Source organism: Zonotrichia albicollis, chromosome 6, assembly GCF_047830755.1.
Source record: "Zonotrichia albicollis isolate bZonAlb1 chromosome 6, bZonAlb1.hap1, whole genome shotgun sequence".
NCBI classification, from domain to species: domain Eukaryota; kingdom Metazoa; phylum Chordata; class Aves; order Passeriformes; family Passerellidae; genus Zonotrichia; species Zonotrichia albicollis.
Window position 1 is genome coordinate 24,679,452 of NC_133824.1, and position 19,087 is coordinate 24,698,538.

Here is a 19,087-nt window from a genome sequence, read left to right on the forward strand (position 1 = left end):
AATGCTGGAAATTTAAATGGATGTGTAGAACTACAGACTGTAGAACTGCCATATTTGTAGAATCAGAGTGTTCTTCTTCACATGGAAGTAAGCCATGTTTACACTGCAAACAGAAATTAATGCAGGAAAACTGGGATAACCCAGTTTTAGCATGCAGTTGAAAGACCTAAGGAGTAGGGCAGCTCTTAGAGGACACATATGAAACAGTGTTTCTCCAGCCACCAAGGAGTGAACTATCAAACTGAAAGTATCACTTTGGGCTTTTCACTCCCTTCAAGATCTTTGAGGATTAAAATACAATCTTACACCAATTTAATAATAATACTTATTCAAGTATTTATCATATAGTAAACAGTTCTTTATAGGTTAAACTACTTTTATACTTTGAGACTGCAAAGTTGGTCTGCCAGGGATATCCATTAGCAATTGGCACGTTTCCAAATGGCAGTGTGTAATTTTTGACAACCATACAAAACTACCAGAATGTTTGTTTTCAATTCTTTCTAATGGAAAGTGTACTGCTGCCATAAAATTCTCATTGGCAGAAACAAGCAAACACAACATTCTCCATCTAATAATCAGCAGGGACAGGGATAGATGTATCTACAATTATATCCAGAATATATTGCAAATAACTCCTTGGTAAACATTTTTAACTGTCAATTAAAGAAAATTATTTGAGAAATAACCAAATAAACTTATATTCACCAACCTTTTCAAGCATTTAGGATTCCTTCCCTGCAACACAATAAGCATTATAATTTTGAAGACCTTAAATCCAGAACTCTACCTCACTTTTCTTTTTCTTCCTCCCTGTCTTCTCTGCATTTTCAAAATTTCATGATACTGCAGACTGACTTCATGAAACCTCAGCAAGCCAGACCGATTTATAGCCACAATGTACATTGTAATGGTTAAAGCTTCTTTTGTAGACTTTCCCAACAAAACAAAAATAGAAATTATCTTGTCTCTTATCCGCCATGTTCTACTTGTTTTGTGATACTCCATAAATATTCTCTATCACAGCCAAGGTAACACTCTCTACTCAGTCTTGGAGTTCCCCTCTCTCACTTGTCCTCCATCTCTTGTTCTTCCCACTTCAGTATTAATAGCACCCACTCAAAATATCACAGTCCCTCCATATCTTCATCCAACTTGATGATTCTTCTCATTTCCCACTCCTGACAGCTTCTGTTTTAGCCAGTCCCAGCCAGCCTTCTGGCTTCCATTTTTCAGCTGCAACTGAGATTTTTGGGGATCAAATGATTCCCTGCAGGAGGGGTGGTCTTGCCACTTGTCCTTTCTGCCACACTTGCATGTCCTCCCTCACCCTAGCAGTGGTTATTGTCAGCCCACTGTGAGCTGTTCAGCTCACTCAACCTGCTAAAGCTACTCACCTCCCTCCTTGCTGGCTCAGTTTTCAGCTTGCTTAGTGATTTAACTCAAATTACCAAAAAGCAGGAAAAACACCCAAGTTGTTGCAGAGATTTTGGGGGAAAGTGAAGAGAGTAGGCCTTCAATGGAAGAAGGAAGAGAGTAAGAAGAGAATGGGCCTGTCTTTTCAGTCCCGTGTAAGTCTCAGCCATTTTACCTGACACAAACCTTAATCATTCAGTTCTGTTCCAAGTTTGGTTTCGTTTCTTTACAGTCCCACTAACTTTGGATTTCTGTGTTTTCTGGGTATCTTCTTCCTTCACATCTACTAGATACCAAAAATGAGCATTATTCATTGGCTGGGGATAGGGTAACATCCTCCTCATTTGCTCCCTTTCTTGCTTTCACCATTCCCCCTTGGCAGATTTTTATTCTTTTTTTCCACATTAGGAATAAAATATATATCAGAAAGTATGGTGAATAACCCTTGCCAGTCACTGTCCTGGAAGCTGTGTCATAACCAGATATTTTTATTTTTAAGTTTTCTGCTCTGAATCAAATTCACTTCAATAACTGCTAAAAATTGCCCTCATCTTCTTTCTCTAACAGACAATACTTAGTATAATAGTATATTGATGTCATCAAGTACTAAATTGATAGAATAGCTCTGAAAATCTTCTCCCTAGTTTTTTCTAGTGCTGTAGAAACTTGAGAGAGAAGCAGTGACAGTAACTAAAAGGTCTCAGAAAATCTTTCCCCGAGAAAATGCATCTGTTATTCAAATGTATTGAAGATATTTCCAAAGGCCTCTCCAAGAATACAAAAGCAATATGTCAGAGTAGAAAAAATTTCATACAGAAATGCAGGAATTATGTTTCTGAGGATTTAATAAATGTCATTCTATGATAAATTTTAGTGCTTGTACTTCTGGTTTTGCTGCTTGTAACTGAGCAATTTATCATTTGAAAGCACTAAGTTATTCTAAATCTTTTTCTTATAATTTTGGTAATTCAAATAAAACTATTGCATGCAAATACAAGAATTTTGATTCCCAGTCCCACCTACAGAGAAAATTGCCAAGTAATTATTGTTGAACTATAAATTATTCCCAGTTAACTATTAACTTACTAAGATGAAAGCTGTGGCCTATTCCCATGGCCAATAGTTGCACTTCAACAAGAAGATCCAGTAAACAGTACTTTTAAATTAACTACTAATAGAACTTTGTGCATTGAAACTATTTTACATGTGCCATATATGTATCTATATATCTATAAAGAAACTGAATTTGAGAAAAAATGGAAGTACAGAAGTCAGGCACTGTGCATTAGGTGCTTCAGTTTTGACTAAAGGAATATTTTCCAATTATTGAGAAAGTCTGAAGAATCATGATTCTTCACAGATGACAAGAAAAGAGAATTAAAATTATGTGTAGAGCTGTATGATGAGTCCAACTTCTAATTTAAACTAATAAATTAGAATACCTAACTAATTAATGAAATTTTCCAAATACAAAGTTACATGGGTAACAACAGCTTCCAAAAGCTTTTCAGGAAGAAGTAGTGCATACTATGACAGCAACGGAACTTTGAAAAGATATACAAAAGGCCATTATTTTTGCCATGAAGCAAATCTTTCAATCAACCTGACTGATAAAAAGTTGACCAAAATTATCCATAATTCTTAGAGTCATTGTAAATACTTACACGATTTAATAACTGACTAGAATTGAAAGAAAACACCCCACTGGAGACAAATCTGAAAAACAGTCTTGAACTCTCCTCTTCACACATGGGAGGAATTTGATAAGAATCAATCTGATAAGAATTAAAGGAGTGCAGGCTTATAACTGTAAATCTTAATATCATTTACATTAAGTAAAATTGGAGGCACATAATTTTTCTCACTGAACTATAGTCAGTTAGTTATAATTCATGTATGTTTATAGAAGAGTGGTATTCCACCCAAATGCTCTGTCAAGATGAATGATTCCACCCCTGGCTCAGATGGAAATGGAAGTCATTATCCCAGATCCAGAGACATATCTACGGTATTATATATGCCAGCAAAACAGGGAATGTTTCCTTAAAGTCACAGATTATTCTGAGACGCCAGTAATAACACTAGCATGCAATCATACTTGAAAAAAAAATCCCACAAAACAAAACAATAACAAAAAAGAACCTTGTGATATTTTCTGTCTGTATTAATGTTGCCAGGTAAATGTAAACAAGAACTAAAATTGGGCTTGTTTGCTTTTCTTCTCTTCACAAAGATGTTTCTGCTTAATAGCCAGGATGTTCAGCCAACAGATGCCATTAGTATGTATGTGTGTTGTTTTGTTTCTTGTAAAACCATTGTGGGTTAAGCCCAGTAGGAAAATAAGCACTACACAGACTCATTCCCTTCCTCCTCCCTTTCCCCACGTGGCATGGGGGAAGAGGCATGGAAAAACCCCAACAACTGGGAGTCAAGATAACAAACAAAAATTTTGTTTAATAAGTGAAAGATAAGTAGAAAAAGAGGGAAGAAAAAAATGAAACTAGTGATGCTACAGCAATCACTCACCACCTCCCATGGGTAGACTGAAGCCCTGCCAGGTCCCAGGCAAAAGATGGCTAACCCCTCTAAAGCCCCCTCTTTGCACTTTTATTCCTGAGCATGACGTTATGTGGCAGGGAATTTCTCTTTAGTTAGTCTGGGTCATCTGTCCGCTTGTGTCCCCTCCCAGCCCATTGTGCAGCCCCTGGTCTATTCACTGGGGGGATGCAGAGTGAGAAACAGAGAAGGGATTGATGCTGTGCAAACACTGCTCAGCACAAGCTAGAACATCCCTGTGTTACTGAGGCCGTTTTCATCACAAATCTAAAACACTGCTCCATACAACCTGCTGTAAAGAAAATAACCCTATCCCAGCCAAAGACAGTACAAGAGTACAGCATAATAGGTACAGTTCCACATGCAACAATTCTAAATGATACAATAAGTTAAAAAAACCTAATGTAAAACAGAGAGAAAAAGATTTTCTGTGCTACTTCATTCTTTAAAGGGGTGAAATTGCTGGTTCTGTCAGTTAAAGCAGCTCACCAAAAGGTACAATGAGTACAAGACATAATGAGAGGGGTAGGACAGCACAGCACAACAAGAACCAAGAAAGGAACGAAAGAAGAGCATAGCACCCATCTTTTCAGCCTTGTCAACTCACCAGACAACACCTTAAATTTGATTTAGTCTTGAGTGGAACTAGCACAACTTCTAGAAATAGCAGGCATAAATGCAAACCTCATAGGCAGTACTAAACACCCTCTGGCTAAGGTAATGGTTTCACATCCCTACACACGTCCCATTTTGGAATCACCCTTTTGTGTCACTTTGCTCTGCCAGCCCCCCTGTAAGACAGAGGGACCAGTCTGAGCCACACCTAAATCACTGCAGAATTAGGTCCTTCAGCCTTCCCTCTCCTTACGTTAAAAATGAAGAGTATAGATGCTGATGATCTAGCTAACAAAAATAATTATGCATTTTTACACAGTATATCTTCATAAATAAACCCATGCACTGTACTCAAATACATTGTAACAGGACTCCTGCATGCAATCATTTTGAAAACAAGTCTTTTCTTACAGAATTTACATCAACCTTGTAGCTAAATGGTCAAAGCACCAGTCCTATACTTTAAGGCACTGTGGAAAATATTCAGAAAATATTCTATCAGTTCAGCCAAACAAGCAAAAAGAACATATAGGAGAATAAATGTTACCATAACACTTTGAAAGACCAGAACACAGCACAGGAAAAGCAGTAAAATAAGCATGTGAGCTTTTTTCATTTCATACAGAAAGATTTTCCCTTAACTTTGGCTAAGAGGTCATTCAGTAACAACAAGACTGAAAATAAGCTGCCAAAAAAAATCTATCTTGAAACCTTTTATAGCTGTAAACCAGTCTGTAAGTAGTAAAAAATAGTCTTTTAAGTTAACATAGTATTTATTATTACTAGCTAGTATTAAAAAAACCCAAAGCAAACAAACCCAGAAAACCCTCCAAAGACTTTTATGCTTGGTTGATTCTATTAGTTTAAAAATGTGTGAAATAGGACTGACCTGGACAGAAACTCTGCTGTGTCCGAGTAGTTAATTTTTCTTGCACAGCAGACTTTTCAAAATGTCCTGCAGTTGCATTCTGATGTAGGCCCCGTTGTCTGCTGGCAAATCCCAATTCTCCAGGATCAGAAAACTTTCGATAAAACGGTGGCTCCAAATCACTGAAAGAGAAGTTTATAGCCCCGTGCCTTCCATGGCCATAGTCACTGAGCATGGGTTCGTCCTCGGTGCTCTGCGTTGGCAGCGGGAGGATCCGGTGGTGCAGCTGCGGGCTGGGCAGTCTCGGAGATAACGGAGAAGGAATAGGTGACATTTGCTTGTGTGTATTAGATAGCGGATATGAATTACTAAAAACATTACTCACTGCTGCTAATGGGGGTGAATGCAGCCTTTTCTCTTCCAGTTTAAGATTATTACTTGTCTGAGGAATATCAGGGCTTTCATTTACAGGCAAGTTCAAAAATAAATGCTTGCTGTTTCCCAGGGATACCGTGGTCCTTTTCTCATATGGTGAGCCTGGCAGGTTTTTGTCTACTCTTGTAATTTGTTGCAGTCTCTTCCATTCTGCAGCTTCATCTAAACTGTCGCTCCGGATAACTTTCAGAAGAGCTTTATTAACTGCTCCCACAAGGTTGCATGACTCATCAGTAATGTGCACTCTCTCTGCTTTGTACTGCAAACCAGAGCCGTCTTCCTCCTTTTCCTGCAGCACACTGTTATTAGAGTCTCCAGTAGCTTCATCTACAGAGTACACATCACTTCTTGATATAACCTCGTTATGTGCTCTTGTGAGAACAGGAGAAATGGTTTTGTTCTCTCTGTGAGAGTCAGGCAAAGACTCTGCAGGGGGGTTGGTAGCTTTTTTAATACAAGTGTCAAAATCCTGGACTTCAGCAAGAACTGTGATTCCTGGTTTCTCCTTGCATACTGGCTCAGCATACTTGCTACTTTTCAAGACTTCAGCAGCTGCAGATTTACTTAATGTCCCAAGTTTGTTAGACAGGCTGTAGTGAGATGAATTCACCAAAGTGGTCCTCTGTTGTACCTTGGTAACTTCAGGAATGCATTCTCCATTATCCACTGCAACATCATTGATGTCTTTTGAGCTAGAACTTGGTAAGTCAGCATCCAATTTCACGGCTTTGTTACTCTTAAGAAAATATCCCTCTTCTATCCACCTCTCTGGTTGTATTCTATTGTCTACTGGTAAATTATCCTTACCTTTTACTGTTAGCCAGCTGGAGGGAGAAAAGGAGCTGGGATAATTCCTGGTAGAAAGTCTTGTGGAGACCATCTTATTTTTCCGTTGCATGTCTTGTGCACTCAGTAAAAAGACATGTTCGTGTAACTTTTTTCCCTCTTTACGATGTCTGATCTCCTCAGAGCTCTCTTTCCTTCTGTATTTCCTCATTTTTTTGTGATTCAAATTGTCTCTCTTTGTAGAATCCAGTAGTAACTCCTGCTGATGTGTAAGAATGGAGTAATTACCACCTTTAAGTTTCGGGACTCCGGAAACATCCTGTCGCTTTTCCTCCTGATGTCCTGCCTTAAGGTCCGGAATATGATCAGAACTCAAAGCACTGGATAACAGGTTTTCCTTTTCAGCAGTCAGTTTGTACATTTCATTGAGAAGGTCTTTTGTGGTAGTTTGCTTGAAAATAATAACTCCACAGTCTTTATATGGCCGTTCTCTCAGGGCCATGTCTAACCTCTCCCTCACTTGATAGCAGCCACAGAAACTCTCACCGGTTCTATCCAGAGTTCCAGAGCCCATGTAAGTAAATCCTGTGACCTCCCCCTTTGGATGATAGAAGCTGATGTAACAAAGCTCTGTAATGGGTTTGTGCAACAGGAGGATGGTATGTGTGCCTTCCATTATGCTTGCCAAATTAGTCATTCATTTAAATTATGTTCTAAGTGTTCCAAAGCTTGGATGACATAGCATGTGAGGCAGGGAATGGACGGAAGGCATCTGACTAATCTTCAACAATAATATTGTCTGCTGGAAGAAATAAAGAGAAGCCTGTCAAACTTGATTATGGCAAATTTAATATGACAAATAACAAGCCAGTAGAAGCACAATCTTCTCTCAGTATTTTCTGATACAAATCTTTTACCTTGAAAATATGACACAAAAACAATGACATTGCTAACACTCATAGTTGGAGTCATAATCTTTTTATATCTCTCATACATCACTCCCCTGTCTCCAGGGTTCTCAGTCAATGCTCTTCCATCAGGTAACAAGATGGTCACTAAAACACCCATTTCAAAGAGACCTTACTTTTCAATGGTGGAATCTCTTGCCTTCTCTCTGTTAAAAGTTAACTTGCTGTTGAACATTTACTAAAAAGAACCATTCAAGCATGCCTGTTGCGTTTTCACTCAGCACAAGAACCAGCATAAGACCGTCACAATGTAATTAAGTCTCACTGCTTTATTTATAAAGACAACATTTAGGCAATAAAAAAGTTTGAATATTTTCTTCTTGTACTATTTTGTGGAACTGCCAAGACATCAAGAAAAATTGGAATAACAAAAAAAATATAGGTTCTGCTGTGTGCTGGACATTTTTTCCAGAAGGATATTGTATTTTGAGACACAGTATTGAAAGCTTTGCTGAGGTCCAAAAATTTACAAGTTTTGTATCAGTTTTTATTATGCAGACTTAGGTATCATTTTATAATGATGTCCATAAATTATTATAAGTAATTAGTAAAGACCAACTGCAAGAATCAAGCACCATCTACCCAAAATATCTTCTCAATAAGCAGTCATTTATTGTAGTAATTTAATTGCATTGGTTTATAATGTTCTTTAAACAGTTTCAGACTCTCCATTTACTTTGAGTAGTATCATTCTTCGTGCCAGGGAAATTCTTCAAATGAACACAAAATCCTTAAAGACTGAGGAGATATCTGTCTTTAGTAACAAGTAAGAACAATGAGAGCTCATACGGCTCCATTAGAGCTGTATGAGCTCCTTAATTCTGCTCACTAGGAGTTAACAGTTGAGTGGCATAATTCAGAAAACTGTTCAAGTATACGAAGTGGTAGGAAATCTGCAAGACATTTAGTCACTACTTTTCTTGAAGACTGACTCAGTAGCTAGAGACCCAGACATTATGATCAAATTTACTATCCTCAAATGACATCTATGATATCACCAGGTTCAAGTCATCCCTGTTCTGTAGAGCACATTACTTTTGGTAACATGCATGGGTTTAGGTTGGGGTTCTTTCTGTGACAAAAGATGATATGTGTAAATAAGAGAATTAGCTAGCCCTTGTCTCGGCTGCACAGATTTGCTATGCCCCTCCCAAAAACCAAGCAGCTCCTCCAATCTAATCTGAGTTCTGAATCATTACATTACTGAAACAAGACCTACAGCTCTCTTTGAATCATACTGCAAAAATGATTAAATTTAAAGGCTCTTTTTCAGTTAGAAGTATACAAATCTACCAAGCTTTCTTTTTTTTTTGTAAATGGTTATTATCTTTGAATAACAAAGTTATGCCAGTTTGAACCTAGTATAAAGGCTACACGATATTAGTTATCTTCTTAGTTACACCAAATAAAACAATGGGCATACACACATTGACACATTAAAATGTAGAATCACTGTGAGTAGAGCATAACTCCTTGTAAGGAAAAAATTAACGCAGGTTTGAAATTAAGTATTAAAAGTCAGTTATTAGAAAAAAAAGTCAGTTATTAGAAAAAAAACAGTAATAGTAACAAGAACAATAACAGAAAGGGTGCTTTGTTATTATTAGGCCAATGTCATATTCTGTACACAAACTTCAATGGATTTAAAAGATTATTTGATACCATGAACAGCACTGTTTACTGGTATTTTGAAGCTTATTTCTACTAGTATATATATTTATGACCAAGAAAACATTTTAACTTCCTTGCCTTCAGCATCTTATTCTACCTTTTTTATAATCTTCCATCAGAAAACAAAGAAAGAAGTGAACTCCCTGCTCTATAAACAGAGGCATTTTAAGAAACTATCAGGAGAATTATGTCAAGGAAAGAAACTGGTAAAGGACTTTCAAATGTTATTACAACACTCATCCTCAACTTTTTTGTTCACTTTGCAATCTGTTTATAAAACTGTATCTATTGCAAACCTTACTATAGGGAATGAAATATTGTAAAATAAAGTCACATTCAGGCAAAGCATACAAGTTAAGTAGAAATACCATTATTCCAAGAAAACTTAAAATTCTAACTACAGAACATACAACATGGAGCGATGAAAGCAACCTTCAGCATCATTGCTAAGTTTCTCTATGCAGCTTTCCAATGCATAGTAGCAGAGCTGTGGGATTCAGGCTGTGAGGAACACTGTTTCAAGGGAAAAACATCTATGTAGAAAAAGCTAACAACTGGAAAGAACAGCTGAAGTTGTTAAATAGGCTGCTGAAAAGCAAACTTGCTCTGCTGATGGATTTTCTTTCAGTTTAACAATGACAAAAAGTATCACAGTGGTCTTCAAAGTCTAATGCTAACACATCCATTCATTATGCTGTTCAAAATGTGCTCCTAAAATCCCAGAACCCCATTCCAACAGCTCCTTTTCTCTAGCAGGGCACATCATTCCCTTCTCAGCATGACAGATGGCCTTCCTCTTTTCTCTGATACTTAAGTAAGCCAGAATTGAAATGCCTTACTTTCCCAGCTCTCCCTAATTCCTGATTGTTACTAGGTGACAACCTGTTTCTGAGCACATTATGACACACGTTCTGAGCTATGTAGCTAATTAACACATCATAACAGCAAAAGCATTGTAGAGGAAAGGTAATAAAAATGTGAACAGTCCAAGGCTTCACAAGCTTGAAGAAAATGAAATAAATTACTGTAATATTTGTTTACTGAGCAAAACTCTGATAGAGACAAATAGAGATAAACACCATCATTTTCTGCTCTTGCCTAAAATCTCAAGTTTCTCTGAGGTTCTTTCAAATTTTCATTAGACTTAAAGATATTGTCATTAGAAAGAGAAAGCTTATAATATCTTAATGAAGACAAAATATTACAGCTCATTCCAGCAGCTTTAACATAAATAAAAGAATTCCATAAAGAACTTTCCAACTCTGAGTCTACATTGTGTTTATTGGATTGTGACAAAACCAACAAAAAACCCCAAACCAAACACCACACATAAAAATACCAACCAAATTTAGAGTATTTAATTATTTGTATAATAGTTTGAATGATACTGCTTATTGTTAGCAATACTAGTTTAAAATACTGCTCTTCACAACTTCACAAGTACTGAATTACACCAGCAAAGAGAGCATTAAGGAATATAAAACAGAGTCTATGCCAGACAGGAAGCTGCTTTATTAAATTTCAGATCTCATCCAACAGCACAAGGGAAGTATTAAAGCATATTAGAGTCCTGCCAACAAATTCAGATGAAACAGAAATAACCCAAAACATAGGGTGGAAAGTCATTAAGTCAATCCACAGTGCAGACCTTTTTATACCAAAACTAATTTCTAACCATCAATACAACTTTTGGCTGTGTCATTCTGTTCAATCTAATCCAATACCATGAACCAGGAAATCGAGGACAGAGTCCATGAAACAAAAAATCTGAAACTCAGATCTCTGAATACATCATCCTTGTGATCCAAAGATGAGGAAATCTTCAGATTTCTTCAAAACTTCTTGAAACCAAAAACCACAATTTAACCAAAAGATAATTTACATGAGGCATATGAAGTTAATTAAAATCAAGTATAAAAGTTTCTGGCTCGAGTGCATAATATGATGATGCCTCACTAGGAGCAAATACATTCTCAGTAACCAGAGTGCCCCACACTTCTTCTGGTACTTCATAGATCACTGTCTCATTTGACATAGCTATAAACATGCATATTATCTTCTTAGTGTACAGAAGATGGATAAAAACAGTGATGGTACTTTGGGGTTTAGAACTAATATTACCCTTTTTCACAGAAAAATGTATATAATGTTTGGCTAGTCAAATATAAAATAATAGATGTATTATTTGCACCAACAGGTCTCAAAATCATGTTCCCAAAAGGAGTCTGACATGAAAGTTCTCATACCTCTGTAGCCTACTTCTGTTTAGCAAAGCAATATCTATCTTTTTCTGCCACAACTGCATCAGCAAGTTAAAAAAAAAAGGAAGTTGTCACACAACATGTCCTCATGAAACTGTTTTTGGAGTCAACCATACCACAAAATTGTCCAAAATCTGTTTGTCAAAGATGACTAATTTGCAAGAATTAGTTTCCAAATGGGATTTCCATCACAAACTCACCCATCTGATGATTTAAGAGGTTGCTAATAAAAAAGTCTGCAATGGATATTACAAATATGAAAAGTCTTTAATGTAGGAAGTACAGTAAGTAGCAAACCAGCAGACATTAAAGCAGAGAATGAGCAAAGGCAATCTGTACACCAATCTTAAAGAAATAACACAGTAACAGCCTGTTTGAAACAGACTATTTCAAGAAGTACAGCATTTAAACAAACAAACAAATTTCTTCTGCACTTCAGTCAGGCTTTTACACTCTCCACCTTGCTCTTAGACATTTGGCATGGGAAGAACCAAAAGAGCAGATGAGTCAATCTTCTTGCTTCTAGGTTGGTTTATTTTTTTGACTAGAACAGATTTTTCTGACTGCTGAAGAGGCAAACTGAAAGGTAAGTACTACTAAAAACATTCCTTACACTGACACCATATGCAGAAGCCCAAACTTATGATTCAAAGTGATGCAAAAGATCCTTATGAACAAGCAAAAAAACATTACCCCAAACTCTTTGATGGTAAGAAAACCTGTAATTAGCTCAGCTGGTTAGAGCATGGTGCTAATAATGACAAAGTTGTGAGTTCTATCCCTGTATGTGCCATTCACTTAAGAGTTAGACTCAATGATGGTTGTGGGTCTCTTATAGTTCAGAAAAGTCTGTGAAAAGAGCATTTTGCCAAATCTGGAGATTAAAATAAATATTACAATTATTTTGTCTATTTTAAAATAATGACAAGGTTAATTCCTCAACAGCAATCACACGGTATACTGTGCTTTACTAATTTTACATCAATACATATACCTCATTCAGACAAATAACTCTCCCCTACAACATCCCTACATCCCGAACACCTTCCCCATATCCTTTGTACCTAAGATGAGCACCTATGAAGTCTTATAACTTAAAATAGAAAACTACTCGATATGTGTACAGAGGAGAGTGGCTAACATTCAGATGAACTCATATAGTTATGTAAAAAGTAATTAGAGGCAAGAGGAAAATATCTTTTGCCTCAGGTCACAGATGTCTTAATGAAAAGCTGCACTTATTAATTGTCAGCTGATTTTCAAGCAACAAAGAAAGAAAGAAACAAACAAAAAGCCATACTAGACCAGAAAAGCTACTACAGACAAACTATTCACATTACCTAAAAAATAACTTTTACATATTCCAGCACAAAAATATTATTGATAAATAAATATACTGATAAAATATATTATCAAAAGATTAAGATAAAAAAATTTACATTTACAGTGAACAAAAAGACACAAACTTGCAATAACATATTTGTACCTGTCAGACTTGAGTCATAAACTGCACACATGACTTTTTCCAGTTTTAACCCAGACAGATAATACCCCTTACAATAAAACATTTTTTCTCAGTACTTGATCAATGGGCAAGTCTTACAGGATACACAGGAACTTGTTTCCACTTCTGGCAGCAACTATAGGATATTGCTACAGGAAAATAACATGAATTAAATAAGTATTTTCAAAATAAAAGGATCATCTTCTTGTTAATCTTTGTCCAAAAGCTTTAATCTTGCTTGTTCAAGTAGCCAACTCTTCAGCAAGAGCTGCATCTTGTTCTGTATTGTATTAATAGCATCTTTAATTTCCTCAGACCAAAAAAGAACATATTTATTTATTCAATTATTGAATGCCCATGCTTGTTAGTTTCATGGTGATATTTAAATGAGGCATTTAGTGTACAGCCTTTTAGATCAGAGGTCTTTCACCAAACATCACTTTCAGAGACTTATCTGGCCATATATCCTGAACTTTAAACCCAGTACAGTATTCAGGGAAAGCAAAGTAAAAAAAGGCTACACTGCAGCAAATGGTTGAGCTGTTTCATCAGTGAGGGAAGAAAACACAGCTGCAAAAAGTTTGGACTAATGGCAAAATGAGGTGCAAATCGTAGGGATGCTTCAGTGGTGAAAACGAGATAAATTGAATTTAAAGAATAATAACAGCAATTAAAACCTCTCCCATAACAACATTTTATACCTATAGAAGGACTCCTTCACAAAATACAGCAGGTTTTGCATATATCTTTCTATAGTTAAGGGTCAAAGACTCTGTCCCACATTAAGTTCCTAAGAATCAAAAACAATTTTCTAAAATAATGTATTTGACAAGTTACAAACCTATTTTTAATTATGCATATTTTTCAAAAAATTAGGTGGTTGAGAATAAACTCAGTAATACTTTTAACTTTTCTCCCTTCAAAAATTTTAGTGGTCTTGAAATTACTTTAGCCTTAAGGAATGTTTGGCTGCTTCAAAAATTCTAACAATAAGTCAAGTTTTGAATACCTTGGCTGTATGAGATAAAATGGGATGCAATGACTTGGGATGATAATATTAACACTTCAAATCAGAAATTATTAGATCAGAGAACTATGATTGCCTTTGTTTTCCTCATTCCAACTTTTTGCTAGAAGCATGTCATACACAGCTAAATGGTTTCAAAATATGACTACAACTAACCAAAATTATAAACCAAATTGCTAGGAGAGATAATAGATTTTCAAATTTTCAAAAGGCTTGGTAAAGAAGTAGGCACTGGGTTTTAGATATACATTTAGTTTGTTTTATCAGTCCCAAGTGCATATCATTAACATTTTTAAGAGTCTTGATAATGGTTAGCTGTTTATATGTCAGTGTCAATTTCTTGGTCTGCTCCCTATCATGGAAGATTGAACACAGAATTTTTATTAAATTCAGCAAGTCTGTCAACAGCAAATGCATTTTTACCAATAAAAATATTTTAAAATAATGATAAAACCCAAATTAGTTTAAGATTAAACAGCTTACATAAATCCCTCATAGAAGTTCGAACTTATCAACAATACAACCCTCATTGGGAAAAGAAGCCATAAGATTAAAACATGAAGAAGACAGTACTTCAATATAATAAGCTTACAAGAGAATGAGTAAGAAAAATCTCAACTTAAACCTTGACATAAGAAATGCCTATTTTACGTCAAGATTTCAGTAGTGACATTTATATTAATCTATAAGACTTGATGACTCTTTAAATGGGGGACATGAGCAATTGGATATAAAGAATTTAAACATCCGTTTTAGTTTTCTAAGGGCCCAACTCAACAAAATGTCTATGGCCTTGCAGAAATAATCAGCTCTCAACTATAGCCCCACAGAACTGGATTTAAAGCCAAGCTGAAGGTCCAAAGTAATGACTGGAGGTTCAATCTTCCATGGAAAGAAATGGTAGTACCTGCCTGGCTAGGAGACAGTGGCTTGGATAAGAGCTCATGCATCACATTTTGTGTGCTTTTTTTCCAGCTTCTCAGCCAGAAGTGCTGACATATACATATTGCATATTTAGCTATAGATACTGTGTCTCTACAGGAAAGAAAAATGACAAATACTAATCTGGAAAGATGCAGTGAAATTGCATAAGACTAAATCATCATGGCAAAAAGAGCCCTTCCCTTGGGTTTCTTGTTACAGGCAGACCAAAGCTCTATAGGCTCCACTGTCTCAGAGGAGGTTTGAACTACTCTGGGCACTAGACATTAAACCAGATTTTTAAAAAAATCAAGAACCAGCTTGGGATTTGTCATTAAAATATGACTGCAGTCTTTGCACTACTGTCTCTAAATATGGGGAAATAAACATTAATGGTCATAACAGGAACTATAGCAGTGACATGACTATTAACTAAAAAATCAGGGGTTGTCATCAAGGAATAATGTATAAATATAATACATTATATTTAATAATTTATACATTATTTATACATAATAATGTATAAAACATGCTGAAACAGTAGAAACAATTGACACTTGGTTAAGGTTCAGATTCCATTGAGTTATATCTATTTGTTTACTCCATGATGGCCAGTTTCCTGCATTTTGGTATTCCTCCTGATACCTAAACCCTAATGGAATATCCATTGAGATTGTATATCTTTTTAAGTCATATGAGATCCAAGCTAAAAGAGGAAGTAATTTTATGCCAGAATAGCTAAAGAAAAATTAAAAGGCGAGATATTTAGATTCCAGGAAGATTGGGTGGAGAAAGGGACGCAAACTAATTTTTGGAAACAGCATCATAAAGGCACATAGAAAAGTTGGGTGTTTTTAAGAATAGAACTCATTCAGTTCTTAAATGCTATACTCTAGGAGCAAAAAGCCATTCAACCCTTGAGCCTTAATGAAGACCTCTGTGATTGTTCTTGCTTTTTTTTCCTCTACTCTTGACTATTGTCTGGAAAGTATTATTTGGATTTAATTGCAAAGGCTGCTTTGACTTTTGGCTCAATTTCCAAACGTTTTATATGTGCAAGTTAAAGCAGGATCAAAGCCTCAGAAAGGATGACCTTGTTAAGTGATAGTGTGAAGGCCCTAGGCCTTTTCTTAGGTAAACATAAAAAAAACAAACACAACAACAACAAAAAATACCCCCGAACCCAAAACCCCCAACGAAAGACCAAAAACACAAAACCCCCAATGTCCACCCCTTGCCAAGTAGTTCTTCATATACCAGGCAGAACAGTTTCTTCACCACCTTTTTATATCCTGACAAATGTCAGTATAAAGCTGAGTTCATTACCTTGGCATTTATTTTGAAACCCAGCCATTTCCCATTTTTCCACTTCATATTTGCCTACAGCTTTCACTTTACAGACACAAAAATCTGAAAACAGAAATTGAAAGGAAAAATTTCAATTTCCTGGAAAAACCTGTCTGTGTAAGAAAAATCTCTATAGAGACAAAAATCTTTTACCTATGCCTCTATTTCAATCTTACCTTCACAAGATGCAAAATATTAGAGAAACATTGTCCTTTTGTTTACGACATGATTAAGTCACCCATGCCCACATAGCTCTACCCCCTACACATACATCCATTTAAAAACCACAGAGGAAAATGCATGTCCATGCCACTTGACTTTCAGTGAGATAGGTTCAGCTCAAGTGAAAACTCATTTCTATTGCTCACAACATGTTTGATTTCACACCAAACTGCAACTTTCTGCCTTCGGAACAGTCTTTCAAATTAAGTTGATGTTATGCCTTGACAGTTTTTTTATAGTAACATAAAAAAGCAGTTCTTCTTTCTTTCACTCTCCATTTAACCCAATGTTGCTAAACTGCTTCTGCTGAAACTTACCGAAACAAGCCTATTCCACCTGCAAGCACACTCCAAGCTAAAGGTGAAAGTTTCACAGCATTACATGGAATTGGTTTACCTAAACTTTACAGGAATACTACTGATATACTTGTAGAACTATCTTTAAATGTGCACATATTAGTTTAATGATAACGCCTGCAAGATATTTCTACAAGTAAAATGATCATTAAAGCCATCCTGAATGATTCAAAAGATGGGTGTAAAAATTAACTAAAATCAGGAACCTATTCAAAATTCCTTCCTCTGTAATTTCTCAACAATTTTTAAAATTGGCTGATTTTCTGTGAGGCTACAAGAAAAGAACTCATTATGATTCCTGCTACACACTTGAGAAAACAAGTATCACAAGACAAGAAGACTGTGGGACAGCTGGAAGGACTAAATATACACAGTTCCCAGACCAACTCTGTCTGTAGTATCATGATGTGATTTAATACTGCAGCTGAGGAAAGGAGACCGTGCAAAACTGCAAGAGAAGGGTTTCTCCAGGATGTCAGTATCTATCTTTTTCCTACGTGTAAAAGACATTAGCAGATGTCAGCATACAAATGCATTCTAGCTCAGTTCATCAGTAACAGTTCATCGGCCTCATCTGCAGTGGTGACCCCTATAAGGTTCACAACCCAGAGTAACAGATTGTCCGAGCGCTGTAAATATTTGTCACGTGTTTCCCACTCATCTGCCCTCCCGAGCGCACGACGGTATTTGCACACATCAAACGCTACAGAATTATAACAACCTGCGTTCCCCGCTTCACTGCGCCTATCCCGCACACCAGACTAGAAGAAATCGAGGATAGTTTAAGAGTAATTTTGGGCGGGGGAAGTAATCCAGTTAAATTTATTTTAATAGCGCTGTCAAGAAAGGGGGAGGGAGTAAATCTACGGACTTTCTTCGGACCGCAAGAGAAACTAAGAGATCACAGCTCTCGTGATCCCCCCGAAGCTATTTATAAATAAGCAGCCAGAGAGAAGACGAGATGCTAATGACAACCAAACAGATCCCTTCCCTGCAGTCCTGAGTTAGTGGTTTTATTTGGTAATCCACTCGATTGCGGCAGAGCCACTGCGGGGAACCGAGCAGATGGGCAGACCGGGGGGCAAGCGAACGAAAGAACATTACCTTGCGGGAGGCAGCGCGCCGGGCGGCGGGGCTCCTGCAGCTGTTCGGGGTGCCGGGAAGGACGCGGGGTGCCGGGCGGCCGCAGGGGTGCCCCGCGCTATTCCGGCCGCCCCCGCCTCCTCCTCCCCGGGGCCGCCGCCGCCTCCCGGGGCGCTCCCGTTGCGGGGCGCGCGCCGCACCGCTCCCTCCCGCGGGGCGGGACTGACGGCCCGGCTGGCCAATGGGCGGGCCGCGCGGCCGGGCACTGACCAATGGGCGGGCCGCGCGGCTGGAGCGCGCCGGCTCCGCGCGCGGTCCGGCGGCGGCCGCGGGTCCGTCAGTGGCGCTCGGGGCTGCGCCGCTCCCGGGGCCGGGACTGGCGGCCCTGGCGGTGACAGAAACAGAGGCGGTAAAGCGGGCGGCTGGGGAAGTAACGCATCACGGCGGCGCCCGGCTTGGCTGCGTCGTTAACTGCCGTTGCATAATCCGTCAAATCTGTTCTCCTCCTGGATGAGCATCGCTGCCAATCATGTCGCTACCGCTCACCACAGTAATTGCAATGCAGCCCTCAAGCGAACCAGGCGTAACTCCAGACTGCAACATTAGAGCACAAGAAATTCTCTCCTCTACTCCTAACACTGCTAGAAGAGGAAAATCAGAATACAAGCTGCCGTCCTAAACTACCTCATGAAATACCTTGGTATTTCAAGGGACATAATTTTAGGTGGAGCAAGGACCTAGTTCATTGGTCTGAATCTCACTTTTGCATAAGTAGTCTTCCAGCTACTCTTCCCTGGAAGTTCTCAATTCTTCAGAATGAAGAAAAAGGCTTTTGGAATAACCGATTTAGGTAAAAATAATAGCGACAATTCAGTAGTAACAGAGGTAGGGTTAAATATTTCTAGTAACTGACACAACTAGGAGAAAAATTATCTTGTAATTTCCATAGGCATTTAATACCCTTGCCCGTGTAGCCAAATACTGCAACAAAATACCTTTTCTCACTGTGACTTGTAGCCTCCTGAAAATGTCACATTTCATTCTGCTTCAT

At 37.7% G+C, this 19,087-nt stretch overlaps 1 protein-coding gene across 4 annotated transcripts in view; it reads right to left on the minus strand.

Annotated features, from left to right (window-relative positions):
* FMN1 (formin 1) overlaps positions 1 to 18,254 on the minus strand; it is a 168,468-nt gene extending 150,214 nt beyond the window's left edge. For 3 of the 4 annotated variants that reach the window (XM_014267834.3, XM_026793155.2, XM_014267824.3), the window contains exons 1-2: positions 18,058 to 18,254; positions 5,477 to 7,475 (exon numbers count right to left, since the gene is read on the minus strand). In XM_014267834.3, the coding sequence (XP_014123309.1) occupies positions 5,477 to 7,373 (1,897 nt within the window). In that variant the 5' untranslated portion in view covers positions 7,374 to 7,475; positions 18,058 to 18,254. Of the gene's footprint in view, positions 1 to 5,476; positions 7,479 to 18,057 lie in introns of all 4 variants that reach the window. The other variant, XM_026793146.2, reaches the window with a different exon arrangement.
* Positions 18,255 to 19,087: the final 833 nt, after the last annotated feature.